Here is a 21,045-nt window from a genome sequence, read left to right on the forward strand (position 1 = left end):
GAGTATATAGATCTTCAGTGTACTTTTCCAAAAAGAGGTAAGAAGGGGTCTGGGTTCCTGATATCATGTGCCCAGGAATCTCTGTGGCCAGTTATACCCAACCAAGCTTTGAGTTTGTTGGGCTCTGTTACACTTGCTTATGTCTGTCCCAGAGTATAATGAAGAACCCTCATTTTGCAATACAAATTTTGATTTATACAACTAAGCAGTAACATATGTTGGCTTACATTTGTTAAATGGAGATATTATTTAATGCCTGTGTCCATCATCTTAAAACTATATTCACTAGTGAATGCTTCTGTTTATCTATTTGTTTCAGAATGGATTCCTTCTTCACTAATGTGATATGGCTTGAGTAAACATTCCTATGGCTTAGCTTGACAGTCTCAACCCTGATGGTGCATTAAAATAATCTGAGGAGCTTTTAAAATAATGCTGATACCTAGGCCTCCCACCAAAAGATTCTGAGTTATTGTCTGCTATGCAGCCAAGGTTGAGAACCGCTGGCAAACCTAATGTCTTCAGTACATTTCCAATAAGAGAAATGTTTTCCTTTTACTTTCCAGATAACTGAATGTTATTAATATGTCTACAATTTCTTATAAAATGGTATATTAGTTATCTGTTGCTGCATGACAAATTACCACCTATTTAGCAGCTTAACACAATCCACATGTATTATCCTTCAGTTTCTGTGAGTCAGGAGTTTGGGCACATCTCAACTAGGTCCTCTGCTTAGGGTCTCACAATGCTGAAAATCAAGGTGTCTCATCTGGGGTCTTGGGCTGGGGTCTCATCTGAAGGTTTCACTGGGGAAGGAGCCACTTCCTCAGTTGCATGGTTGTTGGCTACATTCAGTGTCTTGCAGAGGTAAGACTGAGAGCTTCTGAATTTTTGCTGGCTCCTGGACAGAGTCTTTCCTTAGCACTTGGAAGCCATCTGCAGTTCCTTGTCATGTGGGGTTTCCCACCATGGCTCTTGCCACCTCATAGCCAGCAGGAAGAAAGAGACTCTAGCAAGACAGATGCTACAAGCTTATATAACATAATCATGTAATCATGTACAAATAATCAGGTACAGCCCATCACCTTTGTCGTATTGTTTCGGTTAGAAGCAGGTCACAGGGGCATCACACAAGGGTGTGGACCCCCCAGAGGCAGCAATCACTTAAGACTCTGTTGGTCTCATAGAGATAGATGGGATACACACCACATTACTGTAGTTCAAGTGTATCAGCATTAAAATTTAATCGAATTTTCATTAAAATACACATAAGCATTTAATCACTCTGTGGTGGGGCTACTCACTCTATACTTTTAAAATAATAAAAACCTGCTTGCTCAATTAGCATGAAGTGTAAGCATAATCTAAGAGACCTCATTGTGTTTCTGCATTTTAGTGTGAAAGCATTAATTGAAATCCAATCATGATATGTCTTTAGGATGAAGGCATAAAACCTCTGTGTCTAAAGTTTGCATGGACTTAGAAGTACACTTAATGTTATAATACCACTTGGTTTCAAATTTTCTGATGATAAATGATGCTAGGGTAGATTCTAGCTAGGCTGACATTTACAGTTTATAATTTGACTTTGTGTTTTCCTTTCTCTCTAGGTGTGATAGCAGTTGTGATATTTATCTTGCTCTGCATCACTGCCATTGCTGTACGCATTTATCAACAGAGATGGCTATATGAAAAAAATGAGTCGAATATTCCAAAAACTGGAGACAATGCTGAGACTGCTCTGAAAAGTGAGCTCAACATGCAAAGTACAGTCAGTGAAAGCCAGAAAGAGTATTTCTTCTGATCAGCAGTGGTCGTTTACTTATTACTATGATGGTGTGACCGTCTTGTTAAGCCACAGGCTCGCAGTGGATGAAGCCCCCCTCTTGGCCTCCTGGGACAGACGGTAGGTGTGCAGCGCCATCAACTTGCTCACGCATGGTCCCTGGAGGCCCTGCTCAGTGCTCCTTCTTGATCTACTTACGTAACAGTGACTTAGGTGTGCTCATTAATCACTGTATGGCAGTTTCTGACTGTTCTGACTTTATCTCTAAAATTGAAATGAATTTTGCATAATTACTTTGGGTTTTAAGTGAGAGTAAGAATTTGAGCTGTGGCCCTACTCTTAAAAATTCAACACGGAGGTTTATGAAAGTCAAAGTTGGACTCTGATGTTTTGTGTTACATGGAAACCTACATTATGCTTCCTTTACCAATCACCTACTGACATTTATAAACCAGGAAGTGCTTCTCGGATGGCCTTCAGCTGCATTCCCATATTCCTGTGAACCAGAGCCCAGTGGCCAAAAATGCATTAGAAACCTGAAAAACATTTTTTTGGCTGATTGTTTTTACTATTTGTCTCTTTTAAATCAGTTTTGATGCATTTTAGTGATGAAATGAGTGTTGAATGTCAGCTATGAAATTCTGCTAGTAAGTTCAGATACGGAACAGAGAATTCATAGGTAGAAAAATGTGTAAATGATTTCAATCTGTGATAATTTGCTTATCTTTCTTTGTAATTTGTCATTATACTCTTTGTAAATTGTAATAACGATCACCTAATGAGCTCACAAAAAATGTATATTTTCTAACTAAACTTGTGCCCATATATAAACTCCATGTTTAACATTGGAAATGTATCCTCCATCCACATCTGAATGAAATATAATCCTAAATTTATTTCCTTTATATATGAGGTGATTAAGTCACTTCACTTTTCTTTGTAGTCCTGTGATGTTTTTTTCTGAAGGTTATGTGAGCAACCCTTTGATTTCCTGTGACTCTCTGGCCATTTATTAGGGAAGAAGTCACATTTTGAACCAAATATCTTCATTTTCCTTTCTAAATTTTGAGCCGATCTAGGCAAAACATTCCCTGAGTTATCCTCTCACCTTGTTACTACTTGGAATATCAGCAGAAGGATGCTTATGTTAAGGGAAGATACAGGTTATATGATTTGAACTAAATTTGTCATTCCAGTCAAGATTCTAGGATCTTGAGATACGTTTCCAACAGAGCACCTAAAATCAACTAGTTCATTTTAAGTAGGGTATATTTGAATACTAGGAGAGCAAAAAATTCATATTAACTCTGGGGATTGATCCAATAACTACTTTTGTGGCAGTGGTCATTAGATAATTGCATGGAGTCACCATTTGTGCTGAAAAGCCAGTTATATTAAAAATGCACTGCCTTCTCTATATCCCACCTGCCACGTGGCTGCCAGGTACTTTGACCACAATAAGACTATCTGGATTTATATGCATTTTGCCTTGCTATTACATTTGAGTGTATACCTACTTTTCTGTGTTCTTTTTAAAGAATGGGAAAAGAGATCCTTTATATTGTCTTTTCTCAAAAAAAATTTTCTTATGGTTTTGTATTAATTTTCTACACAGTGTAACAAACTACCACAAATTTACTGACTTAACACTGCACACATTTATTATCTCACAGTTTCTGTGTGTCAAGATCTGGGCATGGGTTCACTGAGACTTCTGCAAGGTTGCAATCAAGTGTCTGCCAGGGCTGTTTTCACTTGGAAACTCAGCTAGGGAGGGATTTGCCTTCTTGCTCCCATGATTACTGATAGCATTCCATTCCTTACTGCTGGAGGATTGATGGAAGCTTGCTTCTTCAAAGCTAACAGAGGAGAGAGAGGGACTCTAGAGCAAGTCTGCTAGCAAGAGGGAGTCTTGTGTAATGTAATGTGATCGTGGGAATGACATCCCATACCATGTGCCATATTCTGTTGGTTAAAAGCAAGTCACAGGTCTCACCCATACTCAAGGGGAGGGATTATATAAGGACCTGAACCAGCAGGCTGAGATCATGGGGACCCCTTTAAAGTCCATCTACCATGGATGGTATAATCCATGGTAGATAATATTGTATCTATATTCAGGTTTCTTTAAATAAATGATGAAAAAAGTTTAGGATGTCACTATAGCAATATATAAAGGACCTACCTTGGTAAATGAAAAACTACATATATGTAGTTTTTTTCCCAAAGGAATGTGCAGTTTGGGGAAGGATTCAACACAAAAATTATAGGCTCCATTAAACGCATAGCTGAGTGTAAACATCATTAAATCACTGCAGCTTTAACAAGTGATCACCTTATGTTCCAAAAGAATGCACCACTTTGGTACCTGAAATTTTACAGATTTATAGATAGTGAAATCCACTGCACCATGCTCTCTTTTCTAAAGGGAAAACTTTACAATATTTTTACCAAACTTCAGTGATGCATCATCCACTTTCCCTGACTGATTTGTAAATTTTTCCTGCTTATTTATTAATAAAATAACATTTTTGAATTAAATTAGGAAAATATTTTAAGAAAAGTTGAATGAAATTTGAATTATGAAATTATATTGTTTCTCCCTTAAAATATTAAAAAATGTGCAAATGTATACATTCTGTAGTGGTGTGTATATTACTTTATCTCTACTGTATATATAGGGAATACCGTGATCTGTTAATATTATTTATGGTGGTATTTAACTTATCATACGAAAAGTGAAACACAAAGTAATGGATATTTACTGACTACTACTACAGCTTAAAATACCTATCAATATAGATATTTAAACCTTTGCCAGAGAACAATAATTTAACAATCACTAAGTTATTTGTTGAATGTTTACTATATACTCATAACTAGTTAAACATGATTTTCCCCAGACAGTTGGGTTTCTAGAGCACTAATTATATATACAGATTCCAGCAAATAGCATCCTTCTATGAAATAAAAGTTCAAACATAATAATTCCTCAAGTTTTATTTTCAAATAGAAAAGGAAAATAGCATATAATTAACACTCATTATTGGGGCTAGAATTTAGGAATTTCTGTTTACTTCCTTATGAAGTGAACCCTTCCCCCCACTACCTCCCCAGTATTATTTAGTAATGTAGAAAAACATTGGGGAATTTCTATTGTTTGTCTAAATAAACACTGCTTCTGGAATTGTTTTTCAGTTTCTTTCTTGTACAACATTTGATGGATAATAGCTTTCAATGGATTTTTTAAAATAAAATATGATGCTCATGGTCCTTGCCTTGAAAGAAGACAAATATGATTGAAGCACTTTCCATCTAGTGTTAAGTCTGACTATGCAGTTGCATTATCAAGCCATTCTTTAAACAAAGGAGATGAAATGGACATATGTTAAATAAAAGCATGTTTATTGGGTTACTTAATCTACTGTTTTGCAATCCACGTACAAAAATGTTTGAGTCCCTCTGTACCTTCAATAGATCCTGGCTGTCTCTTTCCCTTTTTAAGTGTGTCTTATGGTGAGTGGCAACATGGAAGAAAGAATGAAAAAGAAAGTGATAGACATAAAATGGTCTGCACACAAAGTGGTGGGGGAAATGGATTTGGTGTTTATGTATACCCACAGCCTCACAGGTGCCCATGGGCACATTTATAGGTTGGGGGATATTAACAGATTTTGTGCACATTGAAAATAACTTACTACTTCAGCTGAAAAAAAATATTATTAATGATAGATCTATGAACAACCTAAACCTACATATGACTATTATCACTTTTTGAAAGGATGAAAGTATTCATAAACAATGGTTTAGCAAATTTAAGTTCAGAAAAAAAATCAAATTTTTATCAAAAACAAAAAACAATTCATATATTCTCAGAATCACAGAGATTGTCTGTTGGCAGGAGCATTAAATATCCTGCCATCCAATCCTTTCCTCTCCCTTCACAGGCCTTCTAAGCCAGTCTAAGTTGCTTCGTCCAGGGTAACAACCATTTATCAGTAGTTAAGTTCGGTTACCTGAGCCTTGTTTTGCTCTACATGTTCTCACAGGTGCAGCTCTTGCTAGTTACTGCTGAAAGTTTCATCAGAACATCAGCCACTAATATGTGGTGTAAGTTTAGTACAAGTATGGGTGGTGTTTTAGGAAGATAGGTGTGTGTGCCTAAGATGTGTGGCTGAATTTATCATATATAGATCAATCACATTGCTGGGAAAATAAGCTGCTACTTCCTATGAAACCTCTGTTTCAGAATTACTAGTAATGCAATACATTTGCCATCCTTTGATTATGACTGAAAAATGACGTATATTCACTTTATTGTATTATTGTCTGTGTTAAAAGTGTTACCAAATGCAAGTTTGTGTGCCCGATGCACAGTGAGGCCAAACAAACTGAAGTTTTGGAGTAGATAACCGTTTATTGCAGGGTCATGCAAGGAGATGGGTGGCTGGTGCCCCAAAACCCACAACTCCCTGAAGGGTTTCAGCAAAGCATTTTTAAAGACAAGGTGAGGGAGGGGCATGGTTAGTTGTTGCAGACTTCTTGGTGTTGGAATCCTTTGTTCCTGCAGCTGTGCATGTAGGTCAGGTCATGATGTTCCTATAAACAGCTAACAAGACAAATGTTATCCTCTCTTCTGCAACTTTTTATCTCTATATAAATGGAGAAGTGTTATACTTTTAAAGGTCAAAGCCTTGAGAATACAGGCTATCCTGTATATTTCACGCTATAGGCAACATTCTTTTACAAAATGTGCAGAGCCAACATGACTAAGCACAGGCAACAGGGCACATAGGTTAAAGTAAAAGGAACAGATATAATATGGAGTCCGATTTGTTCTTCTCTATTACAAAAGGATGAGATGCTGGATCCAGAGTTTATCACTGACTTTGTAAATACACATGCTCTCAGGTCTAAACTTGCCCTTTAGATTTGAAAAATGAAATTTTATAAACTACCTAACATTTAAGAAATTTCTTAACATAGAACATCTATAACTGAATGTAGCACTTTGCATAACTAATCTTTGACTTTAATTCTTAAAAGCAACCAATGAGGTAAAATGTTTATAATTATCGCCTCTTTACAGATCAGACACCTGCAGCACAAGGGCTTTCATTGCTTAGATGAGTGTCACACAGATAATTAATTCCTGATAGACACAGTGGAATGCAGGTCCTGACATTTCCAACAGTTGACTTGCTCCCATTTTCTGCAGCAAGTAAATATAAACCGTGGCTAGATTTATCTTTTGTTTCAATCTTTGAAGATATGATTTATATGTTTAAAAATATGAAATTCAAACTGTTCTGCCTAGGAACACACTCACACTGACACACAAACACACACACACACACACACACACACGCAAGACTTTCTACCTACCGGTGCCAGATTTATTCTTTGAATGTTTCCTAGAATGTTTAATGTGTATAGAGAAATACCCATGTTTTCTTTACTGCTCAAAATTTTAAGCACATATGAATCTACCAAATAGAATTTTTCTGAACATTTTATATACTTCCACAATATACAAATTAGCTTATAAATATTAGCTTTATAAACAAAATTACTTTAAAAAATTAGCTTTATAAATAAAATCAGGCTGACTAAAACCATCATCAAATTACCTTAAACATTTTATTACTTAGAATGTTTAATATGTCAGTTTCTCCTAAATTTTTAAATTAACTTTAAAATCAGAAAAAAGAACACTCAAATTATGAATGTGATTACAAAAATTTTTGTAACACTTATGCCCAACCTATTACAAAACCATTGGCAATGTGGTTTATATTCATTTGTATTGTTTTCAGTGTTTCTACTTTGCTGAGGTTATAGCAATATTTATGCTCATACCTTCTAGGGGATTTAACAATTTGCTTCACCTAGAATAAAAATACATCTCTCAGACCAGCCAGGGTGCAAGGTTTCAGCTGCCAGCCAAGGATTCTTGGCCAGGACGTGTACTGGCTGTATCTTCCAGTGTCTTATGAATAGACTGTGAATTCATTATTTTGCCATGCTGTTTGACCTGATAGCTATTTGGTTATTTTATGTGATTTTCAGAACCTCTGTTTGGGGGTAATAAATTACTTTTTTAAAAAACTCATCATAATTTCATTTATTCAGCCTTTCCTACTTCTATACATAAGCCTATAACAATTCCTTAAATACAGAGATAAACTAAATTAAGCAGAAAATTCACTGATTGGTAATCTAATTCTAATTAGAATTATTTCTACAATAATTTTTAATAACAACTATATTTTATCTCCATCATATCAAGTTTTCATTAAATGGATCTTTACAGTCTCAACTTGTTCAAAGATCTATAATTAGTATGATAATTGGTATTCTCTCTTGTCTCATCAAATTGAGTCAAATGGAGTCACCTGACTCCATCATTCTTCCAGAATTCTTCCAGACTTTTTTTTTTTTTAAAGGATCCTTGCTTTCTGTTCACAACATGCTGTTCCATAACATCTTGCTTTACTCTGTCCTAAGACAAGAAATTAACTACCCTCAAGGAGTTATCTTTTCATTTAGTAAAGTATTAGAAACTGAAATAGAAACAATATGAGAATGTTTCTCATGCGTACTGCTGAAAGGTAGGATTGCTAAGTCACTTTAAAGACAAGGGTGGAAAGAATATTTTAAGGTAATCTATTCAAAGTGATATTCCCAGTTTAAAGTTAATGATGCACATAGATTTTTCTAACAAAAAGTTAAATTAACCAACCTATATGAAGGGCTTAGCACAGCCCCTCACCCATAGTATATGCTATTATAATTTACTGCTTTGGTTGAGTCAATTGATACTTTGGGGATCTCATATATATCAAGTAAGCTGAAATGGAATTTAAAATGATTATTTGGCTATTTTTTCAATATGAGCCGTGGATTCAAATATTTTAAGCCCCATGGGGAAACTGCATCCACTGAAAGTAACTAGTGGGACTTCCCTGGTGGTGCAGTGGTTAAGAATCCACCAGTGCAGGGGACATGGCTTCAATCCCTGGTCCAGGAAGATCCCACATGCCATGGAGCCACTAAGCCTGTGCGCCACAACTACTGAGACTGCGCTCTAGAGCCCACGAGCCACAACAACTGAGCCCGCATGCCACAGCTACTAAAGCCCGCGCACCTAGAGCCCATGCTCTGCAACAAAGGGAAGCCACCGCAACAAAGAGTAGCCCCTGCTCGCTGAAACTAGAGAAAGCCCACACACAGCAATGAAGACCCAACGCAGCCAAAAATTAATTAATTAATTAATTATAAAAAATACACATTCATTGAAAAAAAGAAAGTAACTAGTTAATTGCAATTTTATCTCCATGCTGGAAACATTTGGGCCATTATCCCTATGAGCATAGAGAAGTAATAGAAGTAATACAATGCACTATTACTCAGCCATAAAGAGGAACAAAATTGGGTCATTTGTAGAGACGTGGATGGTCCTAGAGTCTGTCATACAGAGTGAAGTAAGTCAGAAAGAGAAAAATAAATATATATGAATGCATGTATGTGGAATCTAGAAAAATGGTACAGATGAACCTAGTTGCAGGACAGGAATAAAGACACAGATGTAGGGAATGAACCTGTGGACACGGTGAGGGGGGTGGGATGAATTGGGAGATTGGGATTAGCATATGTGCACTGCCATGTATAAAACAGATAGCTAGTGGGAACCTGCTGTATAGCACAGGGAGCTCAGCTCAGTGCTCTGTGCTGACCTAGATGGATGGGATGGGGGGAGAGTGGGAGGGAGGTCCAAGAGGGAGGGGATATATGTATACATACAGCTGATTCACTTCATTGTACAACAGAAACTAACACAACATTGTAAAGCAACTCTACCCCAATTAAAAAAAAAAAAAGAGAGAGTGATGTGGTCCTCCACATCAGGAGAAACTCACAGTTACAGGAGCAGGGACACCTGAGGGCCAGGCCCTGATTGCCCCCCACATTTGGGGCCTGCACACCAGGATCAGAGTTTAAGCTGCATGATTACTAAAGTACCAACCTTTCTCTTGTATGCAAATGCAGGCATTCAACCTAGAATTCTATACTCAGAAGATTTTGAAAAAGGAGGGCAAAGTCAAGATATTTTGGATAAACAAAAAATGAGCAAGTCTGTCCCATTAAGAGCCTCATTAATGAAATTTTAATTAATTGTGCTGCTCAGTAGAAATTTCTACGAGGATAGAGAAGTAGTTACCAGCCACACTGAGCATGTGAAATACCGCTACTCTTGTAAGCAGCTCTTCACTGGAAACCGCCCTCAGCAGGGAGCCCCTTTCCTTGCCACTTTAGCAAAGCTATATTGTAACTAACTTTTAACCAGTCACCCCCACGCTCTACTTTTCTCCCGCAGGAGCACTCCTTTCAAATCTTTTAATCACACAAGACCTTGCCTATCTTGTTGGTTCTTTCTGTAGATCAAAAGAAGTAGGAAGGACGAATAAGTAATTAACAGATGACCACATCTCTTCCCTAGGTTCCCCTTCAGTAATCTCAGGAACAGACTGTGTGACCAAACTGTGTGAACAAGGTAGCATCTAGAGGAAGATCACAAGAAGTCCACGAGCCTGCATGCAGTGGGGGATGGCTAGGGCTCTGACCCTCTATCTAAGTAATTAATTGAGATTACTTCCCTTCTCTCCGTTAAAACTTTCATGGCTGAGCAGACTCTTCGGAGGTGGTTTTTTGGAGACAGAGTCTGCCGTCTCCCCAGATTGCCGGCATTCTGATTAAAGACAACTTTCCTTTCTACCAACGTTTTTGAGTTTGATTTTGTAAGCAGCGAGCCGCAGGACCCGATTCATTCAATAACACTCTGACTTAGGAAGTAAATTTTAATTTTGTTTAATGTTAATTACTTTAAATTTAACTAACCACATGCAGCTAATGGTTACCATACTGGATGGCACCAAAAGATGTAAAACAAGCACAAAGAAAGCGTTCCTAGGAACTGTAGGGTCTGAGATGCAAGAAGGAATGAGGTGCACAGAGTTAAATATGTGAATAAATCAGAATAAGAACTGAATATACAAAATAATAATAACAATAATAATAATGTTCTTGTAGAACTTTTAAAAAGAATGAATAACGTCAATAAGATGGTGAATCTATTAATATTCAGATAAACTTAATATTAATAACATGGTAATTGCATACCGTTCAACTTAGTTTGTTCTAGGTTCTTACATTGTTAGGGAAGAGGGTAAGGGCATGGTTAAAAAAGAGACACTCTGCTTTAGAAGACCACTAAAGAGCCAAAGGAGCATGGGTGGGAGAAAATTATCTTAGTATTCTGGATTGAGCCCTTTGTATTTAGGGGCAGACTGCTGGCCACTGGCATCTCCAACTATCCAGCAACCCTTTTTCAAAGGGATTAAAGGGTTCAGGGAGCAGAGACACATGAGACATTTATACAAAAGCTATCCTTTGTATCTGATTCTTCCTTCCCACCTGAGCAGTGGGGTGTTACAGAGTGTTTGGAGCTGTGTGGTCCTTTCCTCTTAGATAAAGTGTCCCAGGCAGGAAGAGGATGCCAGACATCAGCAGTCAAAAATCTTTTCACAAAATGTCTAAGTCCTGGTGGACTCAAGTTCTTCACTTACTCAAGGAACAATTCCTCCAATGTAACACAAAATATTTCAGGATAAAGAAGCACATTTGTGATAGCAAAGCCAGACAAAGAAAATATAAAAGACAGGTTTAGGTGATGGCTTGTTGAAGGCTGTACCCAAGGAAAGAATGTTGAATCTTGTCAATGCTTTTTCTGCAACAACTGAGATGATCATGTGGTTTTTGTCCTTCATTCTGATAACGTGGTATATTATACTGATTGATTTTCATATGTTGAATCATCCTCGTATTCCAGGAATAAACCTTCCCTGGTCAAGGTGTATATCCTTTGAACCTACTGTTGAATTCAGGTTGCTAGTATTTTGTTGAGGGTTTTTGCATCAAAATTCATCAGGGCTATTGGTCTGTAATGTTCTTTTCTTGTAGTTTCTTTATCTGGCTTTGGTATCATGGTAATACTGGCCTCATGGATTGAGCTTGGAAGTGCTCCCTCCCGTTCAATTTATTTGAAAGAGTTTCAAGAGGATTAGTGGTAATTCTTCTTTAATTGTTTGGTGGAATTCTCCAGTGAAGCCATCTGGTCCTTAGCTTTTCTTTGTTAAGAGGTCTTTGATTACTGATTTAATCTCCTTACTAGTTGTTGATTTGTGTAGAATTTCTAGTACTTCATGATTCAGTCTTGATAAATTGTGAGTTTCTAGGAATTTTTCCATTGCTTCTTGGTTATCCAATTTGTTAGCATACAACTTTTCATAATATTCTCTTACATTTCTTTTTATTTCTGTGGCATTTGTTGTAATGTTCCCTTTTTAATTTCTGATTGTATTTATTTGAGTCTTCTCTATTTTTTTCTTACATAATGTAGCTAAAAACTTGTTGATCTTTTCAAAAACTCAGTATCATTGAAAATTTTTGTCATGTGTTACAGCATGGATGAATCTTGAAAACATTATGCTAAGTGATATAAACCAATCACAAAAAGATGACAGCTGTATGCTTCTGTGTATATGAAGTGTCAAAATTATTTAAATTCATAGAAACAGAAATTATAATGGTGATTACCATGGGCTGGGGAAAGGGGGAAATAGGGAGTTTTTTGATGGGTATAGAGTTTCAGTTTTATAAGATATAAAAGTTCTGGAGATCCGTTTCACAGCAAGGTGAGTATACTTAATACTACTCAATCTGAATGCTACACTTAAAAATGGTTATGATAGGAAATTTTATGTTGTGCTTTTTTTTTACGATAATTAAAACACACACATCCCAGTGAAAGCCTATTCTCTCTAGCCAAAGGACACAGGATGGGCAGCCTACAAGACAGAAAGCTTTTAGACAAGAACTGCTCTACTCCAGACAACACCACAGAAAAATCTGTAGTCCCATCCTCAAACATGCTACAAAATATCACATGGGGATCCTAGACTTCTACCCTCACAAAGCTATAATGAATTACCCCAATCCATGCTCCCCACCAGTGTAGTGTCAGAGAAGGTTCATTAAGCAGTCCCGACATTCATCCCCACCTGTTGGTATCATGGAAAGCACATGGGAGGCTGGATTTTCACCCCTACCCAGTAGTAGTATGGTGCCCCTACAGGGGTGATGGCAAAAGAGGTCTGGTGGATAGTCAGGACTTTCCCTACCTGCCTGTGAAAACAAGACCACTCCCCACTCCCAGCAGTGTTGTTGGAGGCCATAGAGAGAGAAATCACAAGATACTTCTACCTGTCCCAGCCAGGGAGGTATCGTAGAGACCCTAGTGTGGAGTCAAAACCCCACCCCTGCCTAGGAGTAAAAAGAACCCCTCATGGGAGATCAAAGGAGGCTGAGTGGAAGCACTTGTACCCCACCTGCCAGAACTAAGCTGGTATTCCCCACTTCCTCTATATGACCAGTGTGAAAATAAGCTAGCTAAAATAGGAGGTTTAAAGAAGATGCACATTCTCATTATATTTATGAGGTATTATATTTATACCCCAAATATTCAGTTTCAGTAGAAAATCATTCATCCTATCAAGAATGAAAGAAGATCCCAAACTGAATGAGAGAAAACAATCAATGGATCCCAAGACCAAGGTGGCAGACATGTTAGAATTATCTGACAAAGACATTAAGTCAGCTATCATAAAAAAGCTTCAATAAGCAATTATGAGCAAATAAATTTGACTATTCTATGTAGATGTGTAAATCTTTTTGAGGTTATTATACTTGGAGTTTGTTAAGCTTTTTGGATGTGTAGATTTTGATTGTTTTAATAAAATTTGATGAGTTTTTAGCCAATATATCTTCAATAAATTTTTTTCTGTACCTTTTTCTTTCTTTTCTCTTGCTGGAATTCTTATTATGCATATGTTGGTATACTTAACAGTATCCCACATCTCTCTGAGGCTCTGTTTATTTTTATTCATTTTTTCTTCTTTCAGCTCCTTAGATTGGATAATCTCACTTATCTTCAAATTTAATTATTCTTTCTTCTTCCAGTTCAAATCCATTATTAAATTTTTTTGGTGAGTTTTTAATTGTAGTGAGAATTTCTATTAGTTCTTATTTATAATTTCTATGTCCTTATTGATTTCTCAGTTTGGTGAGACACTATTATCATACTTTCCTTCAATTCTTTAGATGTGGTTTGCTTGGTTTACATTCTTTGCATGTATTTATAATAGCTGACTGAATATTTTTGTCTACTAATTCCAACAACTAGGTCATATCAGGAGATTTTCTGTGGTTGATTATTTTCCAGTTTCTTTGCATGTCTCATAATCTTTTATTGAAAACTGAACCTTACAGATACTATATTGTAACAAATCTGGTATCAAATTCTTTACTCTTCCCTGAATTTCTTATTATTGCAAGGTTTCTGTTGTTATTGTTGTTGTTTCTCTCACTGATGCTTATTTATCTAGGTACTTTTCTGGACTAATTATACAGATTCTATACTCCCTGCAGTGTGTGGCCACTGAGTTCTCGTCTCACTTTTTTTAAACTTTTGTTTTTACTTTTAGGCCAATATTCCTAGGGGCCACTGCTGGTTAGTATAATTTATTGGTCAGCCAAAGATCTACAAGATTTCCTCAAACTCCTCATTTGTATGTCTTCCACTCTTTGACAAGGGACTGTATGTGAGAAGGCTTGCCTTCAAACTTCAAGCAGTTTATAAGGCAGCCTTAGCTTTCACTTCCTGCTTGTGCAGGGCCTCAAGGTTGAGTGACTGGTTTCTTCTCCTTTCCCAGGTCTTTATTGGGCATGCACAAATTATTGCACCTGTACCCAGCTTTTTAGATACTCAGGAATATATGAAGATTTTAATAGTTCTTACGGTTATCTTCTTTTCCAGAAATTCCTTTAAAAATGCCAGCTAAGCTCTTGTTTGCCTCAACTGAAATAATAGACTTAAACAGCTGCAATGTCCCCAAAAGATTGTTATGGTTTCAGAAATACACTGGGGATAGGGCATATCCTTCCTTGCTTCCCTCTCCCTTTTGATCTGAGCTCTGAGTTTAATCAAATAGTCACAAAAGCCTGGAACTAGAGATTTTCCAGAAAGCTGGACATTTAGGAAAGATTTTGACTGTGCCATTGGGGATGTTTTAAATGAAGTTCCAAAATAGGTCAATCCTCTCCATTGGCTGTGAGACTGTCAGTGACTATCATGCCACTGAGCTGGGGGTGGGTTGGGGGGAGGATGGGAATTAAAACACTCCGAATACCATTATCATACCAAGGTTCAGTAGTTTCTTTTGGACAGGTGGTTTTCAGTTTGTTCTGTGGCTTGGTTAATTTTCAGATCTCAAAAATAGTTAAATTTAAATGTCTCACTGTCATTTTGTTGTTTTTTCATGGGAGAGCAGTTTGCCAAAGTCCTCACTCTGTCATTTAGAAAACATGCATTCCAGTGTGTTTTGTGGTTGGACTAGGTCAGTGGTCCTCCTGCAGTGTTCCCACAAGCTGCTCTGGTTCTCCTGGTTTCTGACAGTTTGTGATTGTGACAAAAGTGCTCTGCTACTAACATTGAAAAAAGTGATATTTTCCTAATTCATAGGAAAAATACATTTCCTCTGTTAGGTTTAATTTTGTTATACTTTTGGCATTTAACATCACCTTATTATTTAATATCAGCTGACATCTGATCTAGCACAAATGATATATTAGAGTTACTCCTGGTTTACTCTATCAACGATGCATGTACTCTTCAAGAATATTTTTAGAGGTGGGTGAGCAGGGCCTGCAATACGACTCATTATTTTATACCCTCGAGCATATATCTTAATAATTTGTATTTAGTGGAAGTTCAATTCGTAAAGAACTATACATAGAAACAGAAAGAGGCAATTATAATTCATTGTAGGAAGTAGAATGAATCGACACTTTCTGGCTGAGAGAAGTATGCAGACAAAATACAGTGAGGCATAGCTTGAATTCAAGGCATCACAGGAAGTGTGGTTTTAAAAAATAATAATAATTGTGTGCATTCATAAACATATTAGTCCAGGTCTTTGGCTGTAAAGATTCCAGGAAGTTGGAAGACTCCTGGGGTGTCCAATGTGGGGATTCCAGAGCATGATTTGGAGGGATCCTTTTGTTCACCAAGCTACTGAGAACCCACGTGACAATAATGTCACTAAAGAGACATGGAAACCACTTGAAATGATGGTAAATGTAGCACAGCAGTATGGACAGAAATGCGGGAAGAGAACCAGAAAGCAGACCAAGAAGCCTGAGAACCTCCAATGATTATTTCCATCTTTGTTCATCCAATTTTTCAAAATACCTGGCATTTTTTTCTTACTGTCATCTGTTCTGCAAAGATTTTTCAGAATCTTTATGCTGCTGATGATTTGGAAAGTTCATGCCCCCGTGAAAGAGAGAAAGAGGTCCCCCTTCTGGAGCTGAGGTTTATCTGCATCTTTTCTGATAGACCATTGGTTGTCCAAGCCAGAGAAGGAGAGGCAGAGCAGGGCAGGTGCTTGGTAATGCAAAGCTGACCATCCACGGTATAAACATATTTCCTGCTCTTTGTTTTCCAAATTGTGACAATTCGTTCTTTTTTTCTCATAAACAGGTGGAAGCTGCTTTGTTTCCCTTCCCTCCAACTCCGTGTCTCACAATTACTGGTAGGGAATTTACATTTTAAATTTGGTCTGTAACATATGGTTCATAATAAGCATTTTCTCTTGCAAACCGAATTGTGTCCATGTGGCTGTGACCCTGAATGGTCACAAAGGAAAGGAATGGTCACTTTACATTTCTAGACCTCAATATTATTATTGACTTGGGCTTATTTATATAATGAGTTTAAAATCATTTAAACATAGGTTTTGTGTGATCAACTTCCTGGTCATAAAGCACTGCTTATTTAGAATAAAACTTTTCTGTTGGAAGGCTTTCTGATACTTTCCTAGTCATCAGTCGAACATATAATTTTATTTTCTTCCAGAAAAACTGTAGGTATCCAGACAAAGGCATGCTCTCATGCATCTCCTCTACTTCTTGGTTTTCACATCTGCAGAATGATTAGCAACTCAGTACTGAAGAGACTAAGTAAAGCACAATTTTAACACTAGTGCCCCCCCCTTCACCCCCAGAACATATGTGTTAATTATTCTGATTTTTTTAAAAATCCTATAGTATGTCTTCTGAACACATGACCTAGACATCTGTGATAAAACCCTGGGGAATGAAAGAGCTCATTGTGAGGGCCTCATATGGTCTGCATGCATGTGACTATTTCATACATCATCATCTGCATTTTATAGCTGTGCTATGCATATGTACTGGTGCATTGCTGCTAATACTCTCTGCACACTGAAGTCCAGTCTGTAGTTTTCTTTATTCACCATGAGGATGTTATGCTGGGAGAAACTGCATGGAGCCTTCCTTCGAGAGACTGATATCTACAGGAATTAGAATTTCCTTCCATAACAGTGACCAGAACTAAAAGCAGAAGCGCTTCTGATGTGCCATCTGGAATTGTTCAAACATCTGTCATCTGAAGGGACCCCAGGAGCTTCTCACAGATTTTGGAGGGTCTCTGTGGAAGACTTCATACCCTGAAGGCACCAGCCTGTCATCTTTAAAGCCTGGCGGGCAGGCAGACAAGACCCACTCAGTATCACACCTGTTCACTGCTGCACTGGCCACCTGCTGATACCTCAGACAAGGGATACAGGAGGAGAGGCAGTACAGAGGGCAGCAGATTCCACATGACATCCTAATTAGGTTCACTCGTGAGCATTTCTGAGATGTGGGCTGTGTAGGGAAAGTGTGTGCCTCGGTGGAAAAGTGTGCATTGCCTGCATAGGACAACTTTCTGGGTAATCTGATGCTGACTCTGCAGGAGCTATTGTACAGCTCTGCAAGTTGTAGGTAACTGTCACCAATGTAGAATAATTCTTGCCTATAGACATGCAAATGAAATGTCTGGAAGGACAGCCCTCCTATGAAAAAACTGTTTTGCCTCCATTTGTGCATTCTGCTTGGTTCTTTCATTTAATTAATAAGTTAAACAAAATCTTTTTTAAAAAATATCTTCATTGGAGTATAATTGCTTTACAATGTTGTGTTAGTTTCTGCTGTACAACAAAGTGAATCAGCTATATGTATACATATATCCCCGTATCCCCTCCCTCTAGCCTCCCTCCCACCCTCCCTATCCCATCCCTCTAGGTCATCACAAAGCATCGAGCTGATCTCCCTGTGCTATGCAGCTGCTTCCCACTAGCCATCCATTTGACATTTGGTAGTGTATATATGTCAATGCTACTCTCTCACTTCGTTCCAGCTTCCCCTTCCCCTGCTGTCTTCAAGTCCATTCTCTATATCTGCATCTTTATTCCTGCCCTGCCACTAGCTTCATCAGTACCGTGTTTTTAGATTCCATATATGTACTTTAGCATACGGTATTTAAACAAAATCTTTAATGTATGTTTATTTTATATGTTTATGAGAGTCATGGTTTTCTCCTTTCCGCAAATTATCTTTAATAACTGCCAGGAGTGACGTCACCAAGAGGGAGATATAGGTTCTTTCTGACTTCACTCCCCTTTGCAAGAAGAACAACTAACAACTATTCATGAACAAGATATGACTGAGAGAATCCTAGAACACTGGAATGAGGCTGAAGCACCCCCTGTACCACAGAGACCAAGACCGACTGTGTTAGAAAGTTAAGAGGAACACTGACTGCATTGCCCCTCCCACAGGACAGGGCAGCCTCACACAGAGAGGTCTACCCTGAGCCTATTGTTCCTCTAGTGGCAAAAGAGTCCAGGGGGGGTCAACCAGCACACCCAGCACTGTGGGTTGCTTTGTGGGAGTCCCTACTGTGGTCTCACCCCCATGGGGATTGTAGGGGATTTGCAGAGCTCAACCACTGGGAATCTGGCTATGATCAGAGAAAGGGGGCAGGGGCTTACAACAACCAGCACGTGGGTCTTGGCCGACTGAGTCCATACCTGCAGTGCCTAAGTAATAATCCCAACAAGTGGCTTTGCTAATCTGCAGAACCAACTTGGTGGCAGACTCTGACCAGAGAACTCATTGGGGTGCAGAACTGCCTGCTTCAGGTCCTCGAAGGAAGAATTTTGCCAGCCCTGGAGCCTGGTTTGCCCATCACCCAGCAAGGAGTTGAGTCATAGCCCCATCCACTAGGGAGAGTGTCTCCTGGCCCCATCTGGCCAGAGGGCTGGTGAAAGCCTCTGGAAGCTGTGTAACCAGCAATGCAAAAGCCAAGAAGTGGGCAGGCCGTGTTGATCAGTCCCAGAATAAAGCCAGTACTAGGCGTGGAGGGTTCCATGGCTATAACCAGAAGGGAGATTAATTTATAGTCAAGGCTGAGGGTAGCTCTTGGCTCCCCCAAATGGGAGAGGCCTGGAGTGGCCTTTTTCCATCCTGCCCAGGGAAGGGAACTTATACAGCCATATATATACTTATACTGTGAGTATACTTATACTCACAGTATAAGTATAACTTATACAGCCCCACTTGCTGTGGAGAGTGTCTCCTGGACCCACCTGATCAGAAAGGCAGGTGAGAACACCTGAAAGCTGTGTAAGCCAGCAACACTCAAACCCAGAGACATGCAGGCAGAGCTGATAATGGGCAGACCAAAGCCAGTGGCCCCGTTCCATCAAGGAACTTGGGGCATGGATTGGCTTGAGGTAAGACAACAAAAAGCTTTACCAGCTTTAGAGCTGCTTCTCCCACTGATTTTACTTATTAGGGTTTATCCTTTTTTTTTTTTGATGAGTCTGGCTAAAGGTTTATCAATTTTGTTTATCTTTTCAGATCTTAGTTGCATTATCTTCTATTTTTTTTAGTCTATTACGCTCTGATATTTATTATTTCTTTCCTTCTACTAATTATGGGTTTTGTTTCTTCCTTTTCTAGTTCCTTCATGAGTAAGGTTAGGCTGTTTATTTGAGATTTTTCTCATTTCCTGAGGTGGGCTGGTATCACTATAAACTTTCTTCTTACAACTCCTTTTGCTGTGTCCCATAGGTTTTGGACTGTCCTGTTTTTGTTTTCATCTTCCTCCAGGTATTTGCTGCTTTTTTCTTTTATTTCTTCAGTGACCCAGTGGTTGTTTAGCAACATATTGTTTAGCCTCCACGTGTTTGTGTTTTTTTTAACAGCTTTCTTTTTTCTCATAATTGATTTCTAGACTCATAGCTTTGTGGTCCGAAAACATGTTTGATATGATTTCAGTCTTGTTAAATTTACTGAGACTTGTTTTGTGACCTAGCATGTGACCTATCCTGGAGAATGTTCCACGTGTACTTGAAAAGAATGTGTATATTCTGCTGCTTTTCTATGGAAGTTCTACTTCTATCTATTAAGTCCATTTGGTCTAACACATCATTTGAGGCCAATGCTTCCTTATTGATTTTCTGTCTGGCCAATCTATCCATTGATGTAAGTGGGGTGTTAAAGTCCTTATTATTATCGTGTTACTGTCACTTTCTACCTTTTTGTATGTTATTTATTTGCTTTATGTATTTAGGTGCTCTTATGTTGGGTGTATATATTTTTTCAATTGTTGTATCTTCTTGGATTGATCCCTTTATTCCTTCTTTGTGTCTTGCTACAGTCTTTGTTTTAAAGTCTATTTTGTCTGATATAAGTATTGCTACCCTGGCTTTCTTTTTTCTTTTTGTGTAGAATACCTTTTTCCATCCTTTCACTTTCAGTCTGTGTGTGTCTGTGTGTGTCTTTAGGGCTGAATTTAGTCTCTTGTAGGCAGCATATATATGGGTCTTGTTTTTGTAGCCATTCAGCCACAATGTCTTTTGACTGGAGCACGTAGTCTATTTACATTTAAAGTAATTATTGAGAGGTATGTACTTACTGCCATTTTAATAACTATTTTGGGATTGTTTTGTAGTCTTTTTTGTTCTTTTCTTCTTCTTTTGCTCTCCTCCCTTGTGATTTGATGACTATCCTTAGTATTATGTTTGATTCCTGTCTCATTTTTGTGTATGTATCTATTATAGATTTTTAGTGTGTCATTACCATGAGGTTTATATATAGCAATCTACATATGTACACATGTGATTATTTTAATCTACTGATCTCTTAAGTTGGAATTCATTTTAACAGCCCTGCATTTTTACTACCCCTCCCTCCCAACATTTAATGTATTTGACATCATATTTGACATC

At 38.0% G+C, this 21,045-nt stretch overlaps 1 protein-coding gene across 4 annotated transcripts in view; it reads left to right on the forward strand.

Annotated features, from left to right (window-relative positions):
- The window catches only part of LOC309665098 (contactin-associated protein-like 3), a 239,849-nt gene extending 234,645 nt beyond the window's left edge, over positions 1–5,204 (forward strand). For all 4 annotated transcript variants that reach the window (XM_082471232.1, XM_082471233.1, XM_082471234.1 and 1 more), the window contains one exon: positions 1,614–5,204. In XM_082471232.1, coding sequence (XP_082327358.1) covers positions 1,614–1,807 — 194 coding nt within the window. In that variant the 3' untranslated portion in view covers positions 1,808–5,204. The remainder of the gene's footprint in view (positions 1–1,613) is intronic.
- The last annotated feature ends 15,841 nt before the right edge of the window (positions 5,205–21,045 follow it).

Source organism: Balaenoptera physalus (genome assembly GCF_965194825.1).
Source record: "Balaenoptera physalus genome assembly, chromosome: 7".
In the NCBI taxonomy this organism is placed as follows: domain Eukaryota; kingdom Metazoa; phylum Chordata; class Mammalia; order Artiodactyla; family Balaenopteridae; genus Balaenoptera; species Balaenoptera physalus.